General features: G+C 43.5%; 1 protein-coding gene across 50 annotated transcripts; it reads left to right on the top strand.

Moving 5' to 3' along the window:
* The first annotated feature begins 392 nt into the window (after positions 1–392).
* Positions 393–19,406, top strand: xpot (exportin, tRNA (nuclear export receptor for tRNAs)). 50 transcript variants are annotated; one of them, XM_051959114.1, is made up of 25 exons: positions 393–532; positions 1,551–1,676; positions 2,330–2,412; positions 2,488–2,544; positions 2,622–2,691; positions 2,765–2,983; positions 3,238–3,422; positions 4,110–4,278; positions 4,351–4,587; positions 4,704–4,742; positions 4,828–4,890; positions 4,970–5,094; positions 5,544–5,688; positions 5,783–5,902; positions 6,178–6,272; positions 9,610–9,679; positions 9,775–10,013; positions 10,526–10,811; positions 10,886–11,075; positions 12,322–12,438; positions 12,513–12,628; positions 12,700–12,747; positions 12,835–12,906; positions 13,360–13,416; positions 15,489–19,406. In XM_051959114.1, exons 2-25 carry the CDS (start codon positions 1,596–1,598, stop codon positions 15,513–15,515), a joined length of 2,910 nt encoding a protein of 969 aa, XP_051815074.1. In that variant the 5' UTR covers positions 393–532; positions 1,551–1,595; the 3' UTR covers positions 15,516–19,406. The 50 variants fall into 50 exon arrangements, 1 of the variants encoding a protein (XP_051815074.1); XR_007946779.1 differs by lacking the exons at positions 12,513–12,628; positions 12,700–12,747; positions 12,835–12,906; positions 13,360–13,416; positions 15,489–19,406 and adding exons at positions 11,442–11,482; positions 11,567–11,771 and having other exon boundaries at positions 10,886–11,215; positions 11,876–12,434; XR_007946780.1 differs by lacking the exons at positions 12,513–12,628; positions 12,700–12,747; positions 12,835–12,906; positions 13,360–13,416; positions 15,489–19,406 and adding exons at positions 11,276–11,316; positions 11,567–11,771 and having other exon boundaries at positions 10,886–11,215; positions 11,876–12,434.
* Positions 19,407–27,999: the final 8,593 nt, after the last annotated feature.

The raw sequence follows: 27,999 nt of genomic DNA, 5'->3' as shown, positions 1-27,999 counted from the left end.
GACAAAACTCGACAAGCAAAGAGAAACCCAAACCCTTCAGACCAAAGCAGGAACTCAGTGAAACCAAAGTGAGTCCAGCTGCGATTCCAGTGCTGTGGAGCCTGATTTTAAATATAGTAATCTGATAGCAGAGACAGAAGTAATCAGATTACTGGTTGGGGATACAGGTTGGAATCGTTAGATCTTTGGTGATATTGATCAGATATTGATCAGGGAAGCTGCTGTTTTACTGAAAACGTTTTTATCTTTAATAAAATGCGGTTATAAAAATTTGAAAAAGTAAAATATGTCTAATAAAAACTCTGATGAGGACAGAATAATAAAAAAATATTAAATGATATTCTCAGTTTTCCTTATTTAAACCCTCCCTGGCTCCGGAGCTTCCGCCGACGCGTCTCTGAATCTCTTCCCGGACAAGTGACCTGTGACCCGGATGCTCTCGGGCGGACACGCCGTGGGATCCTTCGACATGCGGCTGGTTCCTGCTCGGTGATCTGAGGGAGACACACCCGAACGGTCCGGTTCGACTAAGGTGAGCAGGTTTATGTCATTCTTACCGGTAGGTGAACATCGGTACCGTCGGTGTCACCGGGACGGTCCCCGGCGGGATCAGACCCACGGAGCCGAACCATCGGCAGGTATGGGCCGAGCTAAGCCGGGATAAAACACCGTAAAGCGTCTCCTGCCGGTCCAGCGGGTCCAAACAGGTGCCGGCAACACATCTGGACCCGGTTTTCTGCCGGTTCTGGTTTTGGTTTGAGCTCCACCGGCCGTCAGCTCCGCCGTTAGCCGGTTAGCTCCGGCTAGCAGCTAGCAGGTAGAATGAGCTAGCTCAGTGAGGAGGCTAACGTTAGCGTCACCCGGACCAGACCCGGTTCTGACCCGGTGTTTACACGAGTCTGACCGCGGTGCTGTCCAGTAGAGCTACTTTAGTACTTATTAGCTCTTGGTGTTCTGGTGGTACCGGGACCGGAGCTGTTGCCACCGGGTTGCATCATGCCAGGCTTGTCAGGTAGCTGTTCCCGTCCAGACCCGAACCGGTGCCGACACACTCAGCTGGAGCCCCGGTACCGGAGGCCGTCAGCAGCCTCGTATTAACCTGTAAATGAGCGGAACTGATTCCGTCTAAACAAACTCCTGGATTCTGATCAGAAACTTCATTTAATTAAAAACTTAAAATCTATTAAATAAACAAAAAACAAAACTTGTCAGAAACACAAACATCCGGCGTCTTGTTGTTGTGTTTAATAATCAGATCAGATTAATTTAATCTGTGGCCACCAGCTCTGTTCTTATTGGTCATTTAGTTTAATTTTAGTATTTGTTCTGGAGGTTTCTAATATTTTGTTCCCTTCATGAATGTTATTGAGATAAACATTCAGCAGCCATTTTATTAGGAACACCTGCAGGATCTAAACTGTCACGCTGTTTGAGCTGGTTCTGGATTACTAGAACCTTCCAGAACCTTCCGGCTGGTTCTTTGTTAATCCGGTTTACAGTTCTGAACCCGATCGTCTCTGGTTCATTTATCTGTCGTTTCTCTGACCCAGATGTGTGGATTCTGACCCGACCGTCCAGGAGGAGCTATCGGACCCATGGCCTGCCAGTCTGCCGTCATGGACGAGCAGGCGCTGCTGGGCCTCAACCCCAACGCCGACGCCCGCTACCGGCAGCGGGTAAGAACTAGCTGGTACCGGTTCTAGAGGCCGGTACGGGTCTGTAGGAATCCTCATGTTTGTACTGCAGCAGCTTATATAGAACCTTAGAGCAGATTAAAATATCAGAAACATTTTGTGACACTTCTTGAGTCATTTTAACGGAGTTCATGTAAATTCAGACGTATTTTGGGTAATTTTCGGCCATTTTTACACTGATTTTGCACAAATTTATGTCATTTTAGATAAATTTTGCATAATTTTAAAGATGAATAATTAGAACTTTAGACAGATGTTTTCAGTCTTCAATGTCAGACGAAAAAACAAAACGAGACGGAAAATGACAAAAAGAAGACACAAAACTAGATGCAGAAAAAAACATCTCCAGGATGAGGACAGAAAACCACGAGACATAAACTTACTGAATCTGTAGGTTCTCAGTCGTTAAGTCCTGGTGATCATAGCTTCAGGAGAAACTTCCAGAACCTCCAGCTGGTTTCTCCTGACTGAGAATCTAAACAGACAAAAATGAGACTCAGAAACTTCTCATAGAGCAGAGACCAGTCCAGGACTCCAGATCAGTGGAGATGGTCTGGTCTCCTAGAGTTGGAGGTCTTCTACATGAACTGATGAAGGGCTCCAGGTTCTTCTGATACATGAACCTGTGTGTTTAGGCCATGGCTTACTTTGAGCAGCTGAAGGAGTCTCAGGATGCCTGGGAGGTTTGTGCAGAAGCTCTGGCCAAAGGGATCTACAGGTGAGTCCAGATGTCCATACCTGCAGCCAGACCTCCTGGTGTTGAACACATCTGTAACATCTGTCTGTCTTCCAGTGACGACCACGTCAAGTTCTTCTGCTTCCAAGTTCTGGAGCATCAGATCAAGTTCAGGTGAGCAGCAGGGTTCTGGTAGATGTTCCAGCTGGTTGGTTCCACCTGTGTGACCTTCTCCCCCTGCTGTGTTGCAGACATGCAGGTCTGAGTGGCACCCAGCAGCAGCTCATCAGAGAGACCCTGATGAAGTGGCTCCAGGTTCAGGTAGGTTCTGGTACCACGGCCGGGTTTCTGGACGTTCTGTGTGGGTTCTCCACTGATGGTGTTCTCCTGTCAGCTGATGAACGCTCAGCCGGAGAAGCCCTTCATCAGGAACAAAGCTGCTCAGGTGTTGGCCCTCACCTTCGTCATGGAGTACCTCACTCTGTGGCCCAAGTTCTTCTTCGACATCCTGTCTCTGGTCGGCCTGAACCCCCACGGAGTCGACGTCTACCTGAGGACCCTGATGGCCATCGATGCCGAGGTGGTGGACCGGGACATCCTGCACTCACCTGAGGTATCATCGTTTCCAATATTATTATTATTTATTATCATATGCAGCTGATGGTCTTTATTGAACCTAAACTGAACGGTTAAAGGCAGACGGATGTCTGGAGATGAAGGTTTCTGTGAAGAAGATCAGGCAGTAGGTTTGAGGAACCAGAGCTCTGCAGCACCCTCAGCTGGTTTTAAGTTAGGGTCACAAGCTTCCAGAACATGGTGGAGATACGTGTTCATTAGAAGATGTTTGGACCTTATGTTGATTTTCAGGAGACCCGTAGGAACACTCTGATCAAAGACTCCATGAGGGAGCAGTGCATCCCCAGCCTGGTGGAGTCCTGGTTCCAGATCCTGCAGACCTACCAGCTCACCCACCCAGAGCTCACCTGCCAGTGTCTGGAGGTGGTGGGAGCCTACGTGTCCTGGATCGACCTCAACCTGATTGCCAACGACCGGTAGGTCACCACCAGACCTTCTGGAAACGTTTCTCTAAAGCTCCCTGGGTTTCTGCTGCAGGTCATCTGATGCTTCTTGGATCAAAACAGGTTTCAGACTTTATTTACATGAGGCTGCTGCTCTGCTCCTGGAGCATCTACCTGAAACATCTGGAGAAACATCTGGAGGCAGCAGCAGGAAAACAGTTTCTTTATAAACCTGAAGAATGATCATAAAACAACAGTTACAGTTTAGTGTGACGTTATTAGAAGGAAAGTTGTTCTGGATAAAGTCCACATGTGTGTCCTGGTCTGTGAACCTGCTGCTGAGCCAGACGTCTGTTGTATGTAGTTAGCATGTAGTTAGTATGTAGTTAACATGTTGTATGTTGCTCACATGTTGTATGTAGTTAACATGTTACATTACATGTATGTTTTGTTACCATGCTGTATGTTGTTAGCATGTTGTTAACATATTGTTAGCATGTTGTATGTTGGTAGCATGTTATGTTGTTACCATGTGGTATGTTATGTTGCTCACATGTTGAATGGTGTCAACATCTTGTATGTGTTGTTAATGTGTTGTGTGTTTTATCTCCAGGTTTGTGAACGTGCTGCTGAGCCAGATATCGGTTGTTAATGTGTTGTATGTTCTTAGCATGTTGTATGTTGTTAGCATGTTGTTAACGTGTTGTATGTTGTCTCCAGGTTTGTGAACGTGCTGCTGAGCCAGATGTCGGTGGAGGAGCTGCGTGAGGAGGCGTGTGACTGCCTGTTTGAGATCGTCAATAAGGGGATGGATCCGGTGGATAAGACCAAGCTGGTGGAGTCTCTCTGCCAGGTGTTGCAGTCTGCCGGCTTCTTCAACGTGGATCAGGTGAGTGTCGGTACGTGGACAGGGGTGAACGCGTGGTTCCCGGTCGGTGTCTGACGTGGTTCCTCCCCTCAGGAGGAGGACGTGGACTTCCTGGCCAAGTTCTCTCGGCTGGTGAACGGGATGGGCCAGAGTCTGGTGCTCAGCTGGACCAAGCTTGTCAAAGCTGGAAACGTGAAGGAGGCGGCGGAGACGCTGCAGGCGGTGGAGGCCAAGGTTCCTCTGATGCTGCAGCTGCTGGTCCACGAGGATGACGACATCTCAGCAAACATCGTGGGCTTCTGCTACGAATACCTGCACGTCCTCAAACAGGTGAGTGATGAGGTCATCTATGAAGAGACCTTTTTAACTGCCCCATCAGTGAAGGTAGCCTCAGTTTGTAGATCTTCTAGTGTCTGCTGTGATGGTTGATCTGTGTTTCTCTGCAGCTTCCTCAGCTGACGGACCAGCAGAAGGCCAACATCGAGGTGAGTCTGACTCTTGAAGATGCTTCAGATCCAGACTGTTCTCCAGACCAGAGGTGAATGAAACTAAACCGTGTGCTCTCTGCAGGCCGTGATGCTCGCTGTCATGAAGAAGCTGACCTACGACGACGAGTACAACTTTGAGAACGAGGTGAGTCTCTGCTGAACGTCAGTCATTTGGGTTGGAGAACATCGGGAGAACGTTGGTCAGATGTTGTTTTGTTGTTCAGGGGGAGGACGAGGCGATGTTTGTGGAGTACAGAAAGCAGCTGAAGATGCTGCTGGACCGACTTGCTCAGGTTTCACCAGAACTGCTGCTGGAAGCCGTCCGCCGAGTCTTCAGCAACACCATGCAGTAAGACCTGTACCTTCTACCGCTCTACTTCCTGTCTGTTTGACCTTCTACCGCTCTACTTCCTGTCTGTTTGACCTTCTACCGCTCTACTTCCTGTCTGTTTGACCTTCTACCGCTCTACTTCCTGTCTGTTTGACCTTCTACCGCTCTACTTCCTGTCTGTTTGACCTTCTACCGCTCTACTTCCTGTCTGTTTGACCTTCTACCGCTCTACTTCCTGTCTGTTTGACCTTCTACCGCTCTACTTCCTGTCTGTTTGACCTTCTGCTCTCCTTCCTGCTTGTTTACCTTCTACCGCTCTACTTCCTGTCTATTTGACCTTCTACCGCTCTACTTCCTGTCTATTTGACCTTCTACCGCTCTGCTTCCTGTCTATTTGACCTTCTACCGCTCTACTTCCTGTCTGTCCTTTCTGCTGATGTCCTTTCTGCTGATGTACTTCCTGTCAGGGCGTGGCAGACGGCGGCCTTCATGGAGGTGGAGGTGGCCATCCGGTTGCTCTACATGTTGGGTGAAGCTCTACCAGCGTCTCATGGAGCTCATTTCAGTGGCGACACGGCGAAGACGAGCGCCCTGCAGGACATGATGCGGACGGTGGGTCACATGACTGCTCGGCTGTGTTCCTATTGGTCCTGGTAGTCAGACTAACGCTGATTTTACTGGTCTTTCTGGTTCTTCTGGTCTCCAGCTGGTGTCCTGTGGCGTCAGCAGCTACCAACACACCTCTGTCTCTCTGGAGTTCTTTGAAACCGTCGTCCGGTACGATAAGTTCTTCATCGTGGAGCCGCAGCACATTCCCAATGTCCTGGTGAGGAACCAAGTACTTTTTCTGAAGTACTGGTAAAGTAGTACTACCCTCACCACAGTTCAGAGGGAGTATATTACCTCTTCTCATATGACTATTACCAGCTGAGCGATTGATCAGGTAACTGACAGGAAACCATCTAGACATCAGGCAGTGGATCTGGAGTCTTCAGAGTTTTTACAATCTAAGAAGAAGAACCTGATGATGAGATGAATCCAGAGAACTAAAGTCCAGTTCTGACCTGAATCAGCTGTTTTACTCTGATGTTTGGTCCTCAGATGGCGTTTCTGGACCAGAGAGGTCTGAGACACAACAGCCCAAAGGTCCGCAGCAGAGTGGCCTACCTGTTCTCCAGGTTCATCAAGACCCTGCAGTGAGTCCATGCCACGATTCACTCAACTCACGATACAATTCGAATCACGATTCAGGGTTCATGTTACGATTCGAATGGTGTACAACCCAAAATTAATTTACAGGCAAATAACTGATTTTTTTATTGTTGTTTCTCTTTTTAACAATCCTGTAGTGTTTTCTCTCATGCTCTTTACAGTACAAATTAGACCTAGCACTGAATGACAAAAAATTGTATCAGTTCTCTTCTTTTTTTTTTTTTTTTACAATACTGTTTTTTTCTTATCCTCTTTATACCTGCATAGCAAATGACTGGAAAGTGGAAACTGTTTTATCAACTCTCAAACCCTGTTTTTTTTCTTCTTTTTTTTTTTTACAATAGGCCTACTGCCTTCTTTTCAATAAATCAGTACAGTATCAAGATTTTTTCCCCTTTATTTCAGATCAAGTTAACTCTATTTAAAGCCAGGCATAAACTAAGACATTATACGAACATAACAAAACTTGTGTTTTTTTACTCTTTTCAAATCAATACTGCATTAGAGAATGTTTTTTAATTCCTGAGGTAGATAAGCCAGGCACAAGCATATTTATTTTTGTCTGAACAAAAATTGAATACCAATTTAAAATAAAATAAATTCCTAATAAAAAAATAAAGAATGACTTAAAATATATTTTCTTTTAAAATAAAATTAACGGAAAAACATCCCACATTAAATAAATAAATGAGAAATACAAATTTTTCAGAGAAACAAGTCTTTGCCAAGTTAGCCCCCTCGCCCCCCTGTTCTCCCTTTTCTTTCTTTTTTACATGTTCTTTTTAAGGAATACCAGCACATCTACATTCTCAGGCAATAGCTGAGATCTCTGCGCACTCACAATATCCCCTGCTGTTGAAAAGACCCTTTCACTAGAGACAGAGGTGGCTGGTATGGAGAGGAAGGCTTTTGCTACAGCAGAAAGCAGTGGGTATTGCTTTTCATTTTCCTTCCACCACTTGAGTGGGCAGCATTTGAGGTCAATGCATGCTCCTTTTCTGTAGTTATCCATTTCTGTGTCAACATTACTGATGAGCTCTGCTGCTGATTGTTTAGTGAAAGTCCCTCCAAGGAGCTCTTCCAAGGCTGTCTTCTTGGGAAGAGGAGGTCCTTCTAGCTCAGGTCCTCCTGCTGTGTCTGTCTGGTCATCAACGGGCAGTTCTGCTGCAGGTGTGGGGCCACTGGTACCTGCTGACACCACACTGGTGGTCTATAAATAACAGAAGAAGAAAAGAAAAGAGAGGAAGAAAAGAGGGTCTCAATTAACACAGAAACAGCCCTTGGTAGCTAGAGCTATTGTATGTCAGGCATTTAGAAAAGATATAGACTAAGGCCATAAACCACCAAGCCACTAATTCAACAACCAAGGAAGAAAATAACTGTAGATTTTGATAAACAGTTAAACATTATTTTAATTTTCAGTATTATAAATAAATAAATTGTTGAGTTAGTACGTGGTTGTAAAACTGCATAGCTTTGTCCTTCAGCCTGCGGTACACGTCCTGGCGCTCTGCTTCCTCTGGATGAGGTAGGGTGCGGAATCTGGGGTCTAATGCACTGTACTCCAGCAGGTAGTGATGCTCATCGCTGTATCTGCTGGAAAGGTTGCTGAGGATGGCTCTCTTAATGCTGGCCACTGTGGATGAGTCTCCTTCACTGGGTGACATGCTCTTTTCAATAATATCCTTTAAGGGCTCAATGAGAGACAGCGTTGGGCTCTTTACATCACACATCAGTGGTGGCTGTTTTAAAAGGTTTCAGCAGCTTCACAATGTCATAGGCATCTCGTATGTCTGAGGCACTCAAAGTATCCAGATCACCAGCATTTTTTAGGATTGACTCGGTGAGGAGGGTTGAAGCAATAGCTGGTTGCTGTTCCAGATATCTTTCAAGCATATCCAGACTGCTGTTCCATTGCGTTGTGACATCGACAATGAGCTTGTTGCCAGAAAGCCCCAGCGCTTTCTGTTTGGCTTTAAACACGCCGCATGCATGAGTGCTCCGATGAAAGAAGGCTGCAACACGCCGTACCCGACCCAGTAAGCGGCTCACAGCATTCACTTTCAACCCCGCTTGAGAAGCCAAGTTTAAAGTGTGGGCAGAACACTTGATATGAGGAGCGAAGCCGCCAGCCTCTTTCACGGCAACGTCCAGGTTCCTCACATTGTCAGTAACAATGGTAATGTCGCGATTAGCCCTCTTTAGATCCCATTCGTTCACAGCTGTGGTTAGAACTTCAGCTATATTGTGCCCAGTATGTGACTCGAACATAGCGCGAGTTTGAAGTACACAGTTTACCATCTCCCAGTCGCTATGAATACCATGGGCTGTGATAGTGATATAACTCTGGGTCGCCCTCGATGTCCAGCCGTCTGTTGTAATCAATGTGGTAAACAATTCTTTCAATAGCGTCTTCACCTTCTCTTTTGTTTCCATGTAAAGCGCTTGCACTACTTTCTCTGCAAAGTACGTACGGCCCGGGATATTGTATAGAGGCTCCAGTGTTTTTACCATTTGCTTAAACCCGTCATTTTCAACAACTGAGAATGGCCTCATGTCTTTGGCCATGAATACAGCAATAGACCTGGTAATATTTTTGGCCCTTGCGCCTGCAGGGTCGAGGGGACGTCCGTATGGCAGGATGGACTGCCCTTTGACTAAACGTTTATCTTTTGCTGTACCTGGATGAGTTGTTGTTTCTTTATGATGCCTGTAGATATGCTGCGACATGTTGCTTGTATTTTTTTTTGTAGGGAACCAACTTCCTGCATAGTTTGCAAATTGTGTTTGTCGTATCTATTATCTTTTCCCCTTTTTCATTTACTGTCTTTGGGAAGCCAAAATGTTTCCATACCTCGGACTTGAAATTGCTCGGTGCTTCTGCAATTTCAGGCTCGCTTTCGAGTTCGACACCCGCCATGACTCACGCTTTGCTCGGTCTGCATAGATACGCTGCGCTCCCCGCATTCCTGTTGTAGCTGGAGCGGCGCCACATATAGAGAATGTAGTTTAGCTCGAGTGCGCCCTCTGCTGGCGTGGAGGCCACATCGCGATTCATGGTTTAATTAAATCGATTCGAATCAAAAAAAAATTCGATTTAAATCATGTTTTTCAAAAATCGCAGCATGCCTACTCCTTAGACACAACTACATAAACAACTATACAACACCGTACAACAACAATACAACTCTGGAGATGTCCACAGTATGAAGGTAGAACTCTGGTCATGAATAAAGTTACTGGAGATGAAGAACCAGATGTTCTGAGGAGGTTCTGGTTGGTGTTTCCTGTTGGCTGATCTCAGGTCTGTTCTCTCCTCAGTAAACATATGAACGCCTTTGTTGAAGACATCCTGACCAGGATCCAGGATCTGCTGGAACTCGCTCCTCCGGTACGTCTAGTCATGTGATCACGTTCAGTGGCCCGTCTTCTCTCTGATTGGCCCGTCTTCTCTCTGATTGGCCCGTCTTCTCTCTGATTGGCCAGGAGAATGGTTTCCCGGCGCTGCTGACCAGCGACGACCAGCTGTTCATGTTTGAGTCAGCGGGGGTTCTGATTGTGAATGGGGAGAGTCCTGTGGAGAGGAAGCAGGCCCTGATGAGGAGTCTTCTGGCTCCGCTGATGGACGCCTTCCGCCTGCTGCTCAACAAGCTGCCGCTGGAAACGGACGAGGAGCGCCAGGTCGCCATCGCCGACTGTCTGAGCCACGCCGTCGGCTTCGCCAGGTGAGGACCACACCTATAAGAAGATAGGATGATGTAACTACAGAGATGTTTCTTCTGAAGCTTCTTCACACAAAATAACAAACATCTAGCTCGGCTTCTGACCAGCAGCTGAACATCTGGAGCCTCCATGCCTCACCTGTTTCTGTCTTCATCTCTCAGAATGTTTCGCTGTTGGTCTCAGCTGAGTCAGAACCAGGAGGAAGTTCTGGTTTTACTGGATCTGGGTCAAACATTGTAGTTGTTTAAAGGAGACCCGTAGGTTAAAGTGATTGTGAGGATTCTAGGCTCAGACTTGGTTAACTGTCTTCACTAGTCTGTTGGCCACAGCTGACCAGTTCTTCCTGTTTGTTCAGTTTCTGCTGGTTAATGTCTCATTTTGGAGATTTTAAAATCCACCAGCAGGTTGAGATGTTCAGAGTGTTGACTGGAGTCAGACAGTTAGTTTACTTTAGGTTGCTCTAGTTGTGTTTCTACCTCCAATCTCCTCAGTAGACTCTCTAACTACCCAACAGTCGGACCAGTAAGGCGTTCAGCAACAAGCAGACGGTGAAGCAGTGCGGCTGTACTGAGGTCTACAGAGACTGTCTGCAGACCTTCCTGCCTGCACTGAGCTGCCCCGTCCAGCGGGGGGTGCTGAGGAGCTCGGTTCGCTCCTTCCTGCACCGGATGATCATCTGTCTGGAGGAGGAGGTCCTGCCCTTTGTCCCTGCAGCCTCCGAGCACATGCTGAAGGACTGCGAGGCCAAAGATTTGCAGGAGTTCATCCCCCTCATCAGTCAGATCACGGCCAAGTTCAAGGTACGCCGGTGCCTCCTGCTGGTCACAGTTAGATGGCTGTCAGACAGCCTCGTTAACGGCTTCTTCTGTTGCAGCGGCAGGTGTCTCCCTTCCTGCAGCAGGTCTTCATGCCGCTGGTCCTCGCCATCTTCGAGGTGTTGGCTCGGCCGGCCGAGGACAATGACCAGGCGGCGGCGCTGGAGAAGCAGATGTTGAGGAGGAGCTACTTCAGCTTCATCCAGGCCATAACAGGGAGCGGCATGAACGAGGTGATGGCCAACCAGGGTAAGGAGAAACAAACATCTAAACTATCAATCATCAGTTCAACTGGAAATTCTGATTCATCAGTTGAACTTTTTGAACAGATTCTACCTGATGATTGGAGGTGATGGAGGATGATTGGAGGTGATGGAGGATGATTGGAGGTGATGGATGATGATTGGAGGTGATGGATGATGATTGGAGGTGATGGATGATGATTGGAGGTGATGGAGGATGATTGGAGGTGATGGAGGATGGATTGGAGGTGATGGAGGATGGATTGGAGGTGATGGAGGATGGATTGGAGGTGATGGAGGATGGATTGGAGGTGATGGAGGATGGATTGGAGGTGATGGATGATGGATTGGAGGTGATGGATGATGATTGGAGGTGATGGAGGATGATTGGAGGTGATGGAGGATGGATTGGAGGTGATGGAGGATGGATTGGAGGTGATGGAGGATGGATTGGAGGTGATGGAGGATGGATTGGAGGTGATGGAGGATGGATTGGAGGTGATGGAGGATGATTGGAGGTGATGGATGATGGATTGGAGGTGATGGATGATGGATTGGAGGTGATGGATGATGGATTGGAGGTGATGGAGGATGGATTGGAGGTGATGGAGGATGATTGGAGGTGATGGATGATGATTGGAGGTGATGGATGATGATTGGAGGTGATGGATGATGATTGGAGGTGATGGATGATGGATTGGAGGTGATGGATGATGATGATTGGAGGTGATGGAGGATGATTGGAGGTGATGGAGGATGATTGGAGGTGATGGAGGATGATTGGAGGTGATGGATGATGGATTGGAGGTGATGGATGATGATGATGATGATGATGATTGGAGGTGATGGAGGATGATTGGAGGTGATGGAGGATGATTGGAGGTGATGGAGGATGATTGGAGGTGATGGATGATGGATTGGAGGTGATGGATGATGATGATGATGATGATTGGAGGTGATGGAGGATGATTGGAGGTGATGGATGATGATTGGAGGTGATGGATGATGATTGGAGGTGATGGATGATGATTGGAGGTGATGGATGATGGATTGGAGGTGATGGATGATGATGATGATGATGATGATTGGAGGTGATGGAGGATGATTGGAGGTGATGGATGATGGATTGGAGGTGATGGATGATGATGATGATGATGATTGGAGGTGATGGATGATGATTGGAGGTGATGGAGGATGATTGGAGGTGATGGATGATGGATTCAGGTGATGCCTGAGATGTTTCCTGGTTCTAGGAGCTGAGAACATCGAGCGGGTGGTCTTCACCATCATCCAGGGAGCCGTGGACTTCCCTGACCCGGTCGCCCAGAAGACCTGCTTCATCATCCTGTCCAAACTGGTGGAGCTGTGGGGTGAGGCTCAGGGTTGGAGGTGTGCAGGTTCTGGTGGATGTTCTGCAGCTCTAAACATCTGTGTTGTTCTTCAGGAGGGAAGGACGGGATGGTGGGCTTCCCAGACTTCATCTACAAGCACATCGTTCCCGCCTGCTTCCTGGCTCCTCTCAAACCCACCTTCGACCTGTCGGACGCTCAGACGGTTCTGGTGAGTTTCTGAACCTGGTCCATCCAGGAGACGTTTATCTTCAGAGCTTTCAGTGACTCTGTGTTTTTCAGACGCTGTCGGAATGCGCCGTCACTCTGAAGATGATTCATCTCAAACGGGTAAATCTGATCATTAGACCAGCAGCTGGAGGTTCTCCAGAAGGTTCTCTAGGGGTTCTCAAAATGTTGATGATGTGTTTGTTTCAGGGGCCGGAGTTCATCCAGTTTCTGCAGCAGGAATACCTGCCGTCCCTGCAGGTGGCGCCAGAGATCTCACAGGTGAGACCAACTCTGCCCTTCAAAATAAAAGTAGTGACTTAGGCTGATGGAGGAAAACATTAAAAACAAGCAGCTGGAGAACCAGTTTCTATCAAGTTTAGATCAATAGATTTATTGATTAGTGGTCAGAAGAAGCTTCAGTTACTGCTTTTAATCTAACAAACTGCTGAAGCTCATTTCAACAAAGGATTTGATGCTTTTCTTTTTTTTAGATTCGTAAATTTTTTATTTTTCTTTGTGTCTTTATTTCACACAGTTTCTTTTTATTTAAGCTTCATTCATGGAGGAATCATTCTGCATTGCAGCTGTGTTTTGTATATTTTATCATTTTCCTAAATATCTGCTCACATTTCTGACTGTTCTGGACCGGCTGTGTGTCTAAAAGTTCTTTTCTGGCTGCAGATGTTTGTTGTTGAGCCAGTTTACAGTTTTTTTGGTTGTTTGTGTTGTCAGGAACTCTGTCAGGTTCTACAGCAGCCCGACGTCAAAGTCCTCAAGAACTACATCAAGGTACGAGACTCTGGTTCTGGTCCTGGCTCTAGTTGTAGTTCTACATACATGTCAATTTTCCGCGGATTTCCGCCGATTTAATTTCAAATTTAAACATTTCTGTGAATCGTATAAATCCGTTGAGAAAGTTTTGGGGGGGGGGGGTTAGGTACTTTATTGTCGCCGATGTTAACGAGACTCAAGTGAATAGTTGTGAAATATGCGCGATTCACCTGCCATCTGTCCTCTAATCAGACACTGGGTCTGCTGTGGGGTTACTGGACTGACAGTCTGTGCTCTGGGAGGAGCTCACAGCAGCACCTGCTGCTGGTTGAGGACAGTAACTGCAGAATGATCCCAGTTTTCCTGTCAGAGTCTCCAAAACGGCAGAAAAAGTCGCTAGATTTGTGGCTAGTCGCTTTTGACAAAAAAGTCGCTAGAACGCTTTGGAAAGTCGCTAGATTTAGCGAGAAAGTCGCTAAGTTGGCAACACTGGCGCCGCTCCACATCAGCTCGTGCTTCTAGTGTGTGTGAATGAACTGATGATGTCAGGCCGGGCGTCACATAAAAACTCACAACTCCATTTATATCGGTTATAGTTTTCTCATTTTATGCGGAAATTGTGAAATCAAGCGGTACCTGCATATTTCTCTTTTTTCGTGGAAATGTGAGATTCTTGTGGGGATTATGCGCCTTTTGGGAAATAATTGACCCCCGCATAATCAGCGGCATTTTGGTGATTAATGCGGGAATTCATGCGATCGTATAATCACGTTTTTCTGGAGGGTCTAGTTACACTAGCAGCATCAACAGCTACTTCAAGTGCCAAGGCAAAAGATACACTGAAAGAGAAGGAAATGGCTGCAAGAAAAGCCCACCAGCAGGAGTTGAAAAGGAAGGCTGTCCAGAGACTTGCACAGCTTGCTGCAAAGAGAAGAAAATTGGCAAAATAGGAGTGTTGCAGTGAACTGACATAGTAGTATAGAACTCTTGTAGATTTGTGAAATATTTTGAACTGAAGATGGTGAGAAAAGATTGAAGAACATGTAAGTGAACTTTTCATTAGATTTGCTGACTTAAACAAGTCCAGTGTATGTTTTCTTTTTCCCTACATTTTTTTTTTCCAAGTTTAAAAAGATCCCCTTTGTCACAATGCAAGCTCAGAGGTCTTTTCCACACACGCACGCACACACACATTCACACACACACACATATATATATATATTTACATATTAGAGGAATTTTTAGCTGAGAAGTTAGGCAAAGTGTATGTGTTCATTTGGACAGAATTCATTCAAAGTGAGAATTAACCTTTAAGCTTCAGTGTACCGCCGGCGGTACACCTACTAATTTGCATAGGAATTTAAAGAATGTCCGAAGGCTGCAAACACGCTTATACAAACACTATACGCCGATGGAAAGCTTAGATTCTCATGAATCCGCCGGTATAAACCACTTTCAGATGCGATTACTACAGCGGGTGAGAAAAACACATTTGTCCGACAAAAACAAATATTCATCCATCCGTTCTCTGTACACGGCTTCAACGTACACAGCGCGACTCACATTTCCGGGTTTATTATTACACACAGATGAAAATATTCCACAAAAAACGGCCATAATCCAACCTTTTACATCCAGATGACACAAGCCAGTAAACTGTTTTGTCCAAAACATGTCCTGAAGTCGTATAAAATCCCCGAATCGGTCGTTTTCAAGGAAATGCACCTCCCGATGCGCGTCCAATATTCCCCGTATTTTTCGTAATTTTTTTTATTTAAAAATAGAATATTAGCATTTTTTTTTTTGTACTGAAAACGGCTGGAATTGACTGAAGCTTAAAGGGTTAAACTCTTTTCTCTAGTTGAAGAACATGTAAGTGAACTTTTCATTAAATTTGCTGACTTAAACAAGTCTAGTATTATTATGTTTTTGATCATTTTTTTTTATCAGTCTAACTGACTTCTATTTTTATCTCTCAGCTTCAGAGCCCCCCCCCCCAGCAAGTCAATAATTTTCAGCTGAAATCAGAATTTTCTGTTGCCATGTATGGTTCTAGTCCAGGTTCTGATGACCTCCTCCTTGTTCTGCAGGCGTTCTTCCAGCGGGCCAAGCTGTAGGATCAAACTGGAAGTTCATGGGGACTGGAAGACTGACAGGAAGTGGTCACTTCACCACTTTCAGAATAAAACAGGAACTTAGCGTAGGAGCTGCTTTGCACTTGAAGAGTAAACGCATCCCGAAGCCCAGACCGTCTACGAGAGCCGGACGAAGCTCCTGAGAGCCGAGCTGGTCCGGATCAGAACCGGGTGTTCAGGAAGCATCCGTTGGTAGAACCGTAGCTTTCCTCCAGTCTGCCTGCACTGGGAAACATTTCAGACACATTTTGTTTTTACAGAGTTCGCTGCCACAGAAAGGACAGAACAAGGGCTGAGTTTTCTTTAATTTAAACGTGGCATCCTTTTTTAAAAGGGTTGATTTAAGGTTTGAAGTGAAACGTTGCAGCGACTGGACGTTAGTTTGAGGGTTTTCAGACGTTAGTTTGAGGGTTTTGGGACTCATCCTGATGCTCCGTCGCTGCTCTTCAGGAGGAAACACATCGTGGTTTCTGGGATTTCAGACTTTATATTCTGGGCTGTTTTAATTTCAGATGAACATAAAGTGGAGGAACAAAGTGTAAATAAGAGAATAAGATGTTAAAAAGTGTAAATAAAGTTCCTAGGTTTAGTTTTTTTAAAAATTCATCCCGTCTGGAAATACCATATGGAAGCCCATCTCTGCCAAAACTAAATAAGACACAAATGAAAATGTCAGTGGAGCTTACGTGTTTTATTTCTGACAGTTTTCATCAGTTTGAAAGTTTGTTTTATTTAATTATTGCCGTCAATTTTTTTTATTGACTTTTATTCTCGATATTTTGATTTAATGTTTCATAAGGTTGACCTGAAAGTCTCCTGTTTTTATTTTGTAATTTGACACAAAAATAAAACTAAATTCAGTTTTGGAAATGATGAATTTGACAGAGTTCTAGTCTGACTCTTATTTTTATTTATCAGTTTTGTTTTATTGTTTTCAGTAAATCTAACTTCTAAAATCTCAAAGTGAAAGTTTCCAGTTTCAGAAATATTACTTGTATTTTTATTTATCATGTTGTTTTTCTTACTATATCATGAGTGAGCTGATATCTCAAAGATTTAAAGGAAAATTTTGACCTTCATGATTATAATTCTAAGTTCAAATGTCGAACTTTAAAATTTAAATCCTCTCAGCTGTGATTCAGTCCAACGTTGGACTGAATCTCTTGATTTTGTCTGAAGGCTGTTTTCACAGATTGACATGTCGTTTAAGTTTTGTTACTTCCTGTTTTTTCTTGGCGTTTATGGGCTTCCGTAGAGAACAGAAACTAGTCCATGGGAATGGTTGGTGTCCATCTCATGTAAAAAGGTGAATCTTGGCTTCAGCTCCAGGAGTTTTCCATCCAGACGGCTGATTATGCAAAAAGAGAAACTGTGAAGGAAACTTTGAACAATCAGAGCTTCATTTTTTGTTCTCCTTTAACTCTGGTTTTTGGACGCTTCGCTGCGTCGCTAACGTCCTTTAGATCTTTTAGATGGAATCTGGTTCTTTCTTTCGCTGCCTTTGGAGAAAGTGCCTGAATGTGTTGCTCCCAGTTAGAAGAATAAAACCAGTTTAATCTGGAAAACTAAACATCAGAACGTTTTGGTTTCCAGCTGCAGGTTCCAGTTTAAAACTCACAAATATAGAAATAAGTTAAAAAGAATAATTTTCTCAAATGGCTGCAGTTTGCTGGAGATGGAACTCATTCCATCTACAGGACTGAAGGATTCCAGATGTTCTCCTGATTTCTCTCGTCGTGTTTCCAACATTTCTGAGTTCAGGAAGATGAACAGAAACTTATCAAACCGACAATCCTTCCACAGTTCAGCTAGAAATCATTTGAATCTGCAACACATCAGGAGGAACTAAATGCTTTCTGATGTTAAAAGGAACCAACTCAACCAAACCTGCATGCTAATCAGTGTTAGCACTAAGCTAATTCTGTTCTGGAGAACCAGTTTGGAAACTTTGCCAAAAGTTCTTTGTGGTTGTACCCGAAATCAGACGATAAGATTCTTATTAGTTTGTTCTCTGTGTGTCCATGACAGAAATGTTTAGCCTAGCTTAGCACAAAGACAGGAAGTGAAGGGAAGCTGCTAGCCAAACCTCCAGTATTGTGCCGCTTTTTTAGAGCTAGCTGGTAGTTAGCATGTATGGAACTGAACTAGATTAGCACAAGAGGTGAAACTTAACGCCAATTGATTTATAAGTTAGCTAACAAGCTAATGCTAACTGCTGCTAACACTACTTTGTCCAAGTTTTACTTTTTTTTGCACCTGATAAATATGAAAATTGAACAACTCGTAGCTGACGGAAGGTTGATTATTTCAGCTTTGAGGTGAGCTAGGCTAGCAGTGTCTCCCTGCTTCCAATGTTTGTGCTAAGCTAGGCTAACCAGAGTGGTTGGATGCTAATAGATTAGCTTGCTGATAATGGCTTTTACTTTTTAAAGGTGTAACTTTAAGGTAAAACAGTTACAATCTAATTAATGCTGAATATGCTGTGTGTTAGCTTTGGCTCCTATGTTATGTGCTCAACACTTAACAGTTAGCTACATTAACTTGCATAACTAGCTTTAGACGGTTAGCACAGTGAAGGATTGATTGCCTGTAGGTACAAGTACAGGCTAGCTGTTTAGTGGCTAGAAAGTTTATAGTATTTGTGCTAAGATAGGCTAACCACATCTTGGACCTATCTGATTTGTTCGTACATTGCTGGAAGTTCCATTTAATAACTTTTTTCATAGTGGTGGGTGAACGAATAGCCCCATGCTAACTGCAGAGATACTGCTTGTAGTTTTTGTGCTAGGCTAATCATGTTCTGCTAGAACTCCAGTTCCACTCAAACAACCGTTAGTGACAAACAGCTAGCCCGAGCTAAAATGTGAAAAGCTACCTAATGATTTGTGACTGTTACCCTCTGTTCCCAGTCTTTGTGCTGTGCTAGGCTAACCATGTTCTTGGACAAACAGAGATGAAACTGATTCCTTATTTATCAACACAGCAAATAAATGGATTCCACTTAAACTACCAGACTGGACTTTAATATTTTGTATTTAAATAAGGATATGTATGGAAGCCTGTTTCTGCCAGTAAAATAAAAGAAATAAGTTAGTCCTGATCTCACACGTCACAACTACAAGATTTTACTTTTTACTGACTTTTGTGACTTTCTTTAAACATAGAGGTTAGCTTGACAGAAATGTAAGAAACATGGTTTGATTTTTTTTTAAGGAATAGTTTGGGGTTGTTTTTTTGAGAAAACTTGAATTATATGTTTTGCAAGATGTTTGGACAGGTAAATCTCAAGTCTGTATGTTTACTAGTTAGCTTAGCATAACAACTGGAAGCAAAGGGAAACGGCTAAGCTAGCACTGTCCAAAGTTAACAAATCTTAAAATACACCTCAGAACCACAGTGTAACATGCATTCTAATGGAAGACTGTAAATGTGAAGACGACTGTTTCTTGCTAACAAGCTATGCTAAGCTAACCACCATGATTACCACACAGACCTCAGACTGATTTCCATTTGAACACGTAAGAAGCTAACTTTTCTCCACATAGTAAACTGTAGAAGTTTAATTTCCTTCAGTGTCGACACAGTTTGACTTCAGTACATTTTATTCAAGTCCAATCACCCTGATCGATCAATAAACCTGATCGATTGATCTCCCGTCTTCTTTTTCATTCTAAACTCTAACCAGATTTTCTTTAAACTGAGTTTCTTTGGATGTTTATGGATGAATTATTTTATTTTATATCCATCAGACGAGGACGAAACGAAAACTTGCCAAATGATGAATTTGTTCATTGATGAAACGTGTTGAGATTTATTTTTGACGAATTTCCTGTTTGAACCTTCATTAGAACCAATAAAGTATTTACTGATCGACCTGCTGGTCCGTTTGTTCACAAATGTGAATAATCACCAATAATGAGAATGAACTATTAGTTTTCCAGTTAAAGCAGAAGAACTTCAGTAAATCTGCTTTTTTTTTTTACTTAGTTATGATAAACTAAAACAGAATAGATTTTTAAAGGTGATTGATTAGTTGATAACAGAACATTATTGATCATTTTAAAATGGTTTCAGTTGACTCAGTATTTTATTTTAGTTTATTTTAGCGCCACCAGAACAACATATTGCCTTCATCTTTTAGTTTTTATAGATTTTAGATCATTCATTTGTCAATCAACAGATAGTAAAAGGTTGAGTCGTCTGTAAAGAATCAAAACTTCCTGATCTTTCTGTAAATGTGATATTTGAACTGTTGTCAAGACTTTTGAGGAGGTGATGAGTGTTTTTATTACTAATGGATGTTTTATTGATCAAATGATTCAACAGTCAATTTTTTATTAGTAGAAACTAAATAATTAGCAGAATAAAATCACATAAACGACGTCTTTAAATCAATAAGTTAACATGGATTTCTGTCAGATATTAAACTGTAAAATGAATCAATAATAAATAAATAAATAAATAATAAACAGCTGGAACAGGATTTACATGAGTTAAATAAAGGTATTGATTGGGATCAGATTGGAGCTCAGCCGCTGGCGTCACATTCAAATCAGAAACAAATGACTTCCTGCTGGATCCAGTCGGTAGAAATGAGCCGGTCGACCTCCAACATGTCCGTAAGTTTCTCTTTTATTCATGAAACCATTGATTTTCTTCAGTGAATCAGATGAAACTTGTTGGATCTGCAGCTCTCTGATCAGTTCCTGTTTTCTTACTGCATCTGAACATTTTTATCCTCTAACTGGACTCTATCTCTGGGTTATATCTCTGATTTGGGCTGATGATGCTGTTTCCTTTACAGGTCAGACTTTAAGCTAAAACATTCACAATCTAATTAGCTTTACGTTGAATATGCTAGCTGTGTGCTAGCTTTGACTCCTCCTGATCCATGTGCTCAACACTTAGCAACAGTTAGCTCCATCAACAAACATAATAACTAGCTACAGACAGCTAACACAATGCTGGATAGGTTTCCTGTAGCTACAAACACAGGCTAGCTGTTTAGTGGCTATACTGACTAGCAGTTACTGTCTACTTATAGTGTTTGTGCTAAGCTAGGCTAACTAAAGCTGACTTGTTCATTGGTGGAAGGTGCATTGAATGATTTTTGTCACAGTGGTGGCTAAACAAATAGCCCAGTGCTAAGTGTCGAGCTGCTTCTAGTTTTTGTGCTAAGCTAGGCTAATCATGTCAGCGTTCTTTTACTGTGATCCAACATGGCTGCCTGGCGTCTTGTTTTGTTTTGGAGCTCTTTGACCAGAAGATCTTCTGAACTTCAGAACAAAACCAGCAGATTTACTTCCACCGTTTCTGCTTCATTGGTGGGAATGTCGGATGTTGTGTCGAAGCTCAGGTCGGAGAAATCAACGCTCCGGTGTCGATTAAAAACCTGATCTTCTGCTAAACGCTGATTTCCAGTCAGTTTGTGTCCGTCTACGGTCTGAACATGTGAACTGAATCTGAAACTTCAGGGTTTCTTCTAAACAACAGAGAAATGTTTGCAGTTCTAACCAGGTCTCATATTTAATATTAAACTGGAGATAAAACGAATGAATTCATCTCCAGGTGATCACTGATTCACTGGTTTGAGCAATTCTTTGACAAAAAAGTAAAGCTCTCTGATTCCAGCTGTTTAAAGTGAATATTCTGTAGTTCTTTCGTTCTCTGATGGTAAACTGAGTCTCTTTGTGTTCTGGATGAAACCAGATGTCATCTGGAGCTTTAAGAAACATTTTCCTGAGATTGTACAAACCAGAGGATTTAGAAAATAATCAGATGAATGGAAAATGAAAAGAATAAATGAACTCCAGTCATTGTGATGCTTCATCGACATTTCAGTCCCTTTATGGTCTTAAATGAATTTAACTGGTCCTTTTAAAGCTGTTTAACTGTAAAAACACCTGAGCTGGTTCCTGTGGAGCAGACGAGACCTGAAGATCTTTGTGGACTAAAGTCAGGCTCTGGTTGGATGCTGGTAGAAGTGATGGTGGAGGTTTCTGGTGTGATGACGGGACACAGATCTGGAATAGTCATCAACTCAAACCTTTCTGCTCCGTTTGGTCCGTTCAGATTGAACCGGACTCCTCAGTTATTGTCCTCAGAGACTTTAAGAACCTCACCAGACAGGTTGGTAGATGTTCCACCAAAAACCTATCCGTGGCATCAGGCCCGGACTGGCAATCGGGAGAGGCGGGACTTTTCCCGGTGGCCTGCCTCCTTATTGGCCTGCCTGGACAGGCCAGCCACGGACTGGCAGGCCAATGAAAAAAAGTTGATCGGCTTTTTGGCAGACAGGCCAGAGACAGCAGCTAGAAGCCTTACAGAGTACACGCCCACCCTCCTGTCACTCACACAAAGCAAGAGCTCTGAGCTCTAAATCAGAAGGATAGGGATTGGTCAAAGTGACATTTTTTTAGAAGAAACGTGCCATGATTGGTTAGTTGCTTTATGGCCCGCCCCTTCATAGCGAGAACGGGGAAGCATGCACTGCAGAGCGGTGATATGAGTGAGAGGCCAGAGAGTGGAAGGTGTAATGTATTAAGGTTTGTGCCTAGGAGGCACCCGTAGTTTGATATACGACAACCCGGGAGTATGTACGTAGCAGGTGTGTTCGTAAGCCTGTAGCTACATGAACAAGCAAGTAAAGTGATGTTCCACGTAAGATGTACGCCTCCAGACTCGTCAATATTACATGGTGTCAGAAGTTAAGGCAGAAGTAGAGTATGGCGCAGTTTCAACCTCCACCAGCTTTGAGCCTGCAAGGCAATCTTGCCAAAAACTGGAGAAACTGGATTCAGCGCTTTGAGCTCTTCTGCACTGCTAGCGGCATCGCGGAAAAGTCGGAGAAGGTACAGTGTGCCACATTTCTCCATGTCGCGGGAGAGGACGCAATAAAAGTATGCAATACTTTTGACTTCGGGGACGACGAGAGAGACAAAATAACTATTCTGAAGAAGAAATTTCAGGACTACTGTGAGCCCCGTAAGAACTTACCTTACATACGGCACATGTTCTTCACACGGGCCCAGAAACAGTCGGAATCTATCGACGCGTATGTTACGGATTTAAAGAATAAGGCCAAAGACTGTGAATTTGGACAATTGCACGATTCTTTGGTACGTGACAGAATAGTTTGTGGCATAACTAATGACCAAGTGAGAAGCAGACTTAACTCTGGGAAAAGCAATTGACATTTGCCGTGCCAGTGAGATTACATCCAATCAGGTTAAAGCACTGACAGAGGAAGTAGAAGTGAACAGAATAAGAACTGTTAAGCAGAAGGATGACACACCTAAAGCCAATGTGCAAAAGCATGAACAAAAAGACTCAAGTTGCAGTAGATGTGGCTTTAAACACGGAATGAAGAAATGTCCTGCCATAGGCCAAACATGCAAATCGTGCCACAAGAAAAATAATTTTGCCAAGATGTGTAAATCCCCAGGTCAGCAGTACCAGCATGGGAGGAAAGTTCACGCAGTTGAGCAAAGTGAGAGTGAAAACGGAATGTTTGTTGGCACAGTCAAAGTGGAACACAGACACATCAGAGTGATGGAGACAGCAGACACTGAATCTGTGGAAGTAAAGTGGACTGAAAGTCTAAGAATAAACAACAAAGAACTGACTTTTAAACTGGACACTGGTGCAGACTGTAATGCAATGTCATTTAAAACATTTAAAGCACTCAATGTTAGAGGCAGACTTGGAGCAACTAAAAGCAAATTGGTTGCATACTTTGGCCAAAAGATAGCACCAGTGGGAAAGAAATCACTAACATGTGAGTACAAAGGACAAAAGCACAAAATTGAATTCGAAATCACACAACAAGATGTCCCAGCAATACTGGGAGGAGCCACCTGTGTGAAGCTAGGCTAGTTAAGAGAATGCATGATGTTGGAAAGGAAAATGACATTCTAAGAGACTATGATGATCTGTTTGATGGACTAGGATGTTTACCTGGTCAGCACCACATACAGATTGACCACACAGTTACACCCATTGTGCATGCACCCAGAAGAGTCCCAGTAGCACTCAGAGAAAGAGTAGTTGAGGAACTGCAGCGCATGGAAAAGCTAGGATTGATAGCCAAGCAGACTGAACCGACCGAGTGGGTCAATAGTATGGTAACTGTGGTCACGCCCAAGAAAATCCGTATCTGTATGGACCCGAAGGATTTAAATCAGGCTATAAAAGGGGAGCATTATCCGTTGCTGACTGTTGAAGAGGTAGTGTCCCGCATGCCAAATGCGAAATACTTCTCAGTACTAGATGCTAATCAGGGCTTCTGGCAGATAAAACTTGATGAAGATAGCTCAAAGCTATGTACATTTAACACCCCAATAGGAAGATACAGATTCCTACGGTTGCCATTTGGAATTTCATCGGCACCTGAGGTATTCCAAAGGGCTGTTGCACAGATGATTGAAGGACTAGAAGGTGTGGTAAATATTATTGATGACTTGCTAGTGTGGGGAGACTCTGTGGAGGAGCACGACCACAGACTGGAGAAGCTTTTGGAGAGAGCCAGGAAATACAACCTGAAACTCAACAAGTCCAAGTGCGTTATAAGGACAAAGGAAATAAACTACATTGGACACAAACTCAGCAGCAGTGGACTGAGACCAGATGAGGAAAAGGTGAGAGCAGTGACACAGCTGCCATCGCCAGAGAACAAGCAGGAACTGCAGAGGTTCATGGGCATGATCCAGTATCTGGCCAAGTTCATACCAAACTTGTCCGACATCAGTGCTCCTTTAAGAAAGCTGCTTGAAGGTGACATAGAGTGGCACTGGGAGGAAGCACAAAAGGAAAGTTTTGAGCATCTTAAACAGCTGGTCACTAATGCTCCAACGTTGAAGTTTTATGATGTGAACAAACCAATCACACTGTCAGTGGATGTCAGCTCTGAAGGGATCGGTGCAGTTATTCTGCAGGATGGCCAACCTGTAGCTTATGGGTCAACGGCTCTCACTGACTGTCAGCGCAGGTATGCGCAAATAGAAAAAGAGTTACTTGCTATTGTCTATGGCTGTGAGAAATTCCACCAATATGTTTATGGAAAAAACATTCATGTTGAGAGCGACCACAAACCACTTGAAAGCATATTTAAAAAACCTTTACACCAAGCTCCTATGAGGCTACAAAGAATGCTGCTTAGACTGCAAAGATACAGCCTCACTGTTGCCTATCGCCCAGGTAAAGAACTGCGTATTGCAGACACCTTAAGCCATGCATTCCTCAAAGAGCAGAAGGAGGATCTGCTAGAGAAAGAACTAGAGGTAAACATGGTTATACCTCAGCTACCCATTTCAGAAGGAAAACTGCAGCAGTTCAAGGAAGCAACAGCAGAGGATCCTGAAATGCAACTCCTGAAAGAAATCACACTCAAGGGATGGCCGAATGAAAGGAGTGCCGTGCCAAAAGAAATTCAGCCCTACTGGACATTCAGAGATGAGATCACATACACAGCTGGACTGATCTACAAAGCAACAAAACTAGTTGTTCCAAAGAAGATGAGACAAAACTTGCTCAACAAAATCCATGAGTCACACCTAGGAATGGTTAAGTGCAAAGAAAGAGCCAGAGACATTCTTTATTGGCCGCACATGTCATCAAACATTGAGGAAGTGGTTTCTCAGTGTGCCATCTGTAATGAAAACCGTAACAGCAATGCAAGAGAACCATTACTCCCGCATCCACTACCTGACAGACCATGGGAGAAAGTAGGGACCGATCTCTTTCATTACAATGGATCAGAGTTTCTACTATGTGTGGACTATTTCTCAAAGTTTCCTGAGATAATGAAGTTAAAGGACACCACCAGTAGTAGTGTCATAGTTGCACTGAAATCAGTGTTTGCAAGGCATGGCATTCCTGATGTTGTCATCTCAGATAATGGTCCACAGTATGCCAGCACTGAGTTCAGAGATTTTGCAGGAAGCTGGGAGTTCAGACACATTACATCTAGTCCTGGCTATGCCCAATCAAATGGCCAGGCACAAAGAACAGTACAGACTATTAAAAATCTGCTGAAAAAATCTGAAGGTGAAATGGGTGACCCCTATATTTCACTGTTGGAGTATCGCAACACACCACTGGAAGGTGTAGGTCTGTCACCAGCGCAGTTGCTCATGGGACGACGGCTGAAAGGAAAACTGCCGACATCCACCTCACTGCTTACTCCAGATGGGACTGCTCAGGTGCGACAGCAGTTAAAAGACAAGCAGGAGAAGCAAAAACTTTATTTTGACAAGCAAACTAGGAGACTGTCTGACCTGCAGGCAGGTGATAATGTCAGAATGCAAAGAGGAGAGACGTGGCAGCCAGCCGTGGTTCTGCAAAGACATGATCAGCCACGGTCTTATGTGGTCAGTACACCTGATGGGAGAGTGTACAGGAGAAACAGAAAGCATCTGATTAAAACTGATGAGAAAACCTTTCAACCTACACAGGAACTTGAATCCTACCAGAACACTGACTCAGCTGTGAAGGACACTGAATCAACAGCAGAACATGCAGGCAAAGCAGCTGAGCACTCAGTTGTGGTTGACCAGGCAGGGATGTACAATGAACAGTGTGAAACAAGTTCACACCAAACCAGGTCTGGTAGACATGTTAGGTTGCCGTCCAGATGCAGAGACTGATCTGAGTATATTCAAGACAATTAAACTGTTTGTTCATGTGTCAAGTTTAAAGATGTCTGATGTACCGATAGTATAAGAGATGGGTATAAATTTAAGGCAGTTGAAATGTTTGGTTGAAAGTGGAAATGGATTGTTGACTGTTGAGTTAAAAAAAAAGAAAAAAAAAGGGAGATGTAATGTATTAAGGTTTGTGCCTAGGAGGCACCCGTAGTTTGATATACGACAACACGGGAGTATGTACGTAGCAGGTGTGTTCGTAAGCCTGTAGCTACATGAACAAGCAAGTAAAGTGATGTTTCACATAAGATGTATGCCTCCAGACTCGTCAATATTACAGAAGGAGAGAAGGTTATGGAGCACCCTTAAGTTTACAAACGGTCGGTTCTTCTCACAAATGCATCATCAGACTTCAAAGGCCAAAATATAATAAAAATGTCTGGCCCAAATAAGCTCCACAGGTGTCAGGTGGGTTGCAGGAAGCCTGAAAACGTTTGAGACCCCCTCTTCAGGTAGGATAGGCAGTTGACTTACAATTTTCAGTTATAAAATGAACATTGGTGTTTGCATATACTATTAGCTATGACCAGCTGACATCTAAATGATTTGCTGACAAAATAATATATATTTTTAAATTCCACATGTTATATAAATAATAGGAAAAGAAAACATTGGAAAAATTGGTGAGGGTAGTGAAGAGATCACAGAAGAGAAAAGTACTGGACTGTATGGAGCTGTCGTTATGGTTGTGTTTAATAGACTTACTGTCTGTTTAGTAGTGTTGTAATTGCTATAACATACTGTAAAAGGCATATTTTTGGAAGGAAAAAAAACAACATTTTGGTGCATTATCCCACGTGACACAACCCTTGTGGTGGAAGTGGCCTGACTGACTGGAAATCTCCCGGCCTGAATTTCTTTCCTAGTCCGGCTCTGTGTGGCATCATTGCAATATACTAAAAAAACACAATCTTATGAGTTTTGACGGTTCTGTACACATGTGCTCTGTTAAATTAGTGTTCAAACGTATCAATAACTTTGAAGCTCTTCATCAATACATAAAAAGACAGAACAATAATAGAGGAACGAGCAGCACAGTGGAAGGAAACTGCAGGATTCAACCCACAGAGCCGCTTCTGGACAGTCTGCTTTTTCAATCAATGGTTGCAAACTTTAGAATATTGCCAATTGAAATAAAATCAATAACTAATCTTAAAACCTTCACAAAAAAGTGAAGGCGTGGCTTAAAGCAAACCAGAGCTGTACTCATTTTTAAAGTGTTGTCGTTTAAGTAGTTAATTTGGATTGATCTGTAAGATTTTAATTTTCTTTTCTTTCTTGCTTTTGTTTTATAGATTTGTGGGGATTTTTAACTTAATTCTTTAAGGTATGGTTGTATTTGTTTAGGTTTTTTGTATATTGTACTTTTAAAGGATTGTGATCTACAGGAGCTGAGAATTAGCGGTAGCTAAAACTCTGTATGCAACACATCAGATTCATTAACTGTAGTTTCCTGCTCCACCTCCATCGGTGGACATTAGAGGAACTGCAGTTTTACTTGTTGACTTCATTTTTAAATATTTCTCATTTTATATCTTTTTTTGTTTGTTTCAGATGCGGTGAGCTGAACTGCAGTATTACTCTGGGCTATCTGGGCCAATGACGTATATATATAGCGTCATTGATCTGGGCTATCTGGGGTATTTGGAGCATAGATATATACAAATACGTTTGTATATATCTATGCTTTGGAGTATCGCATCCAAACGTCGTGCAACGTCTCCGCCCTCCCGGTCAGTCCCGGTCTGTTCTGGTCCGTCTCTGCC

The sequence above is a fragment of the Acanthochromis polyacanthus genome, chromosome 1, assembly GCF_021347895.1.
Source record: "Acanthochromis polyacanthus isolate Apoly-LR-REF ecotype Palm Island chromosome 1, KAUST_Apoly_ChrSc, whole genome shotgun sequence".
NCBI lineage: Eukaryota > Metazoa > Chordata > Actinopteri > Pomacentridae > Acanthochromis > Acanthochromis polyacanthus.
Note: the sequence above shows the minus strand (reverse complement) of the source record. Positions and strands in the feature narration are given on the sequence as shown.

Coding starts and splice junctions, on each gene's coding strand:
- xpot (XM_051959114.1), top strand. CDS start 1,596: ATGGCCTGCCAGTCTGCCGTCATGGACGAGCAGGCGCTGCTGGGCCTC. Junction 3,423..4,109: donor AACCTGATTGCCAACGACCG/GTAGGTCACCAC, acceptor TGTTGTCTCCAG/GTTTGTGAACGTGCTGCTGA. Junction 12,748..12,834: donor AGATGATTCATCTCAAACGG/GTAAATCTGATC, acceptor TGTTTGTTTCAG/GGGCCGGAGTTCATCCAGTT.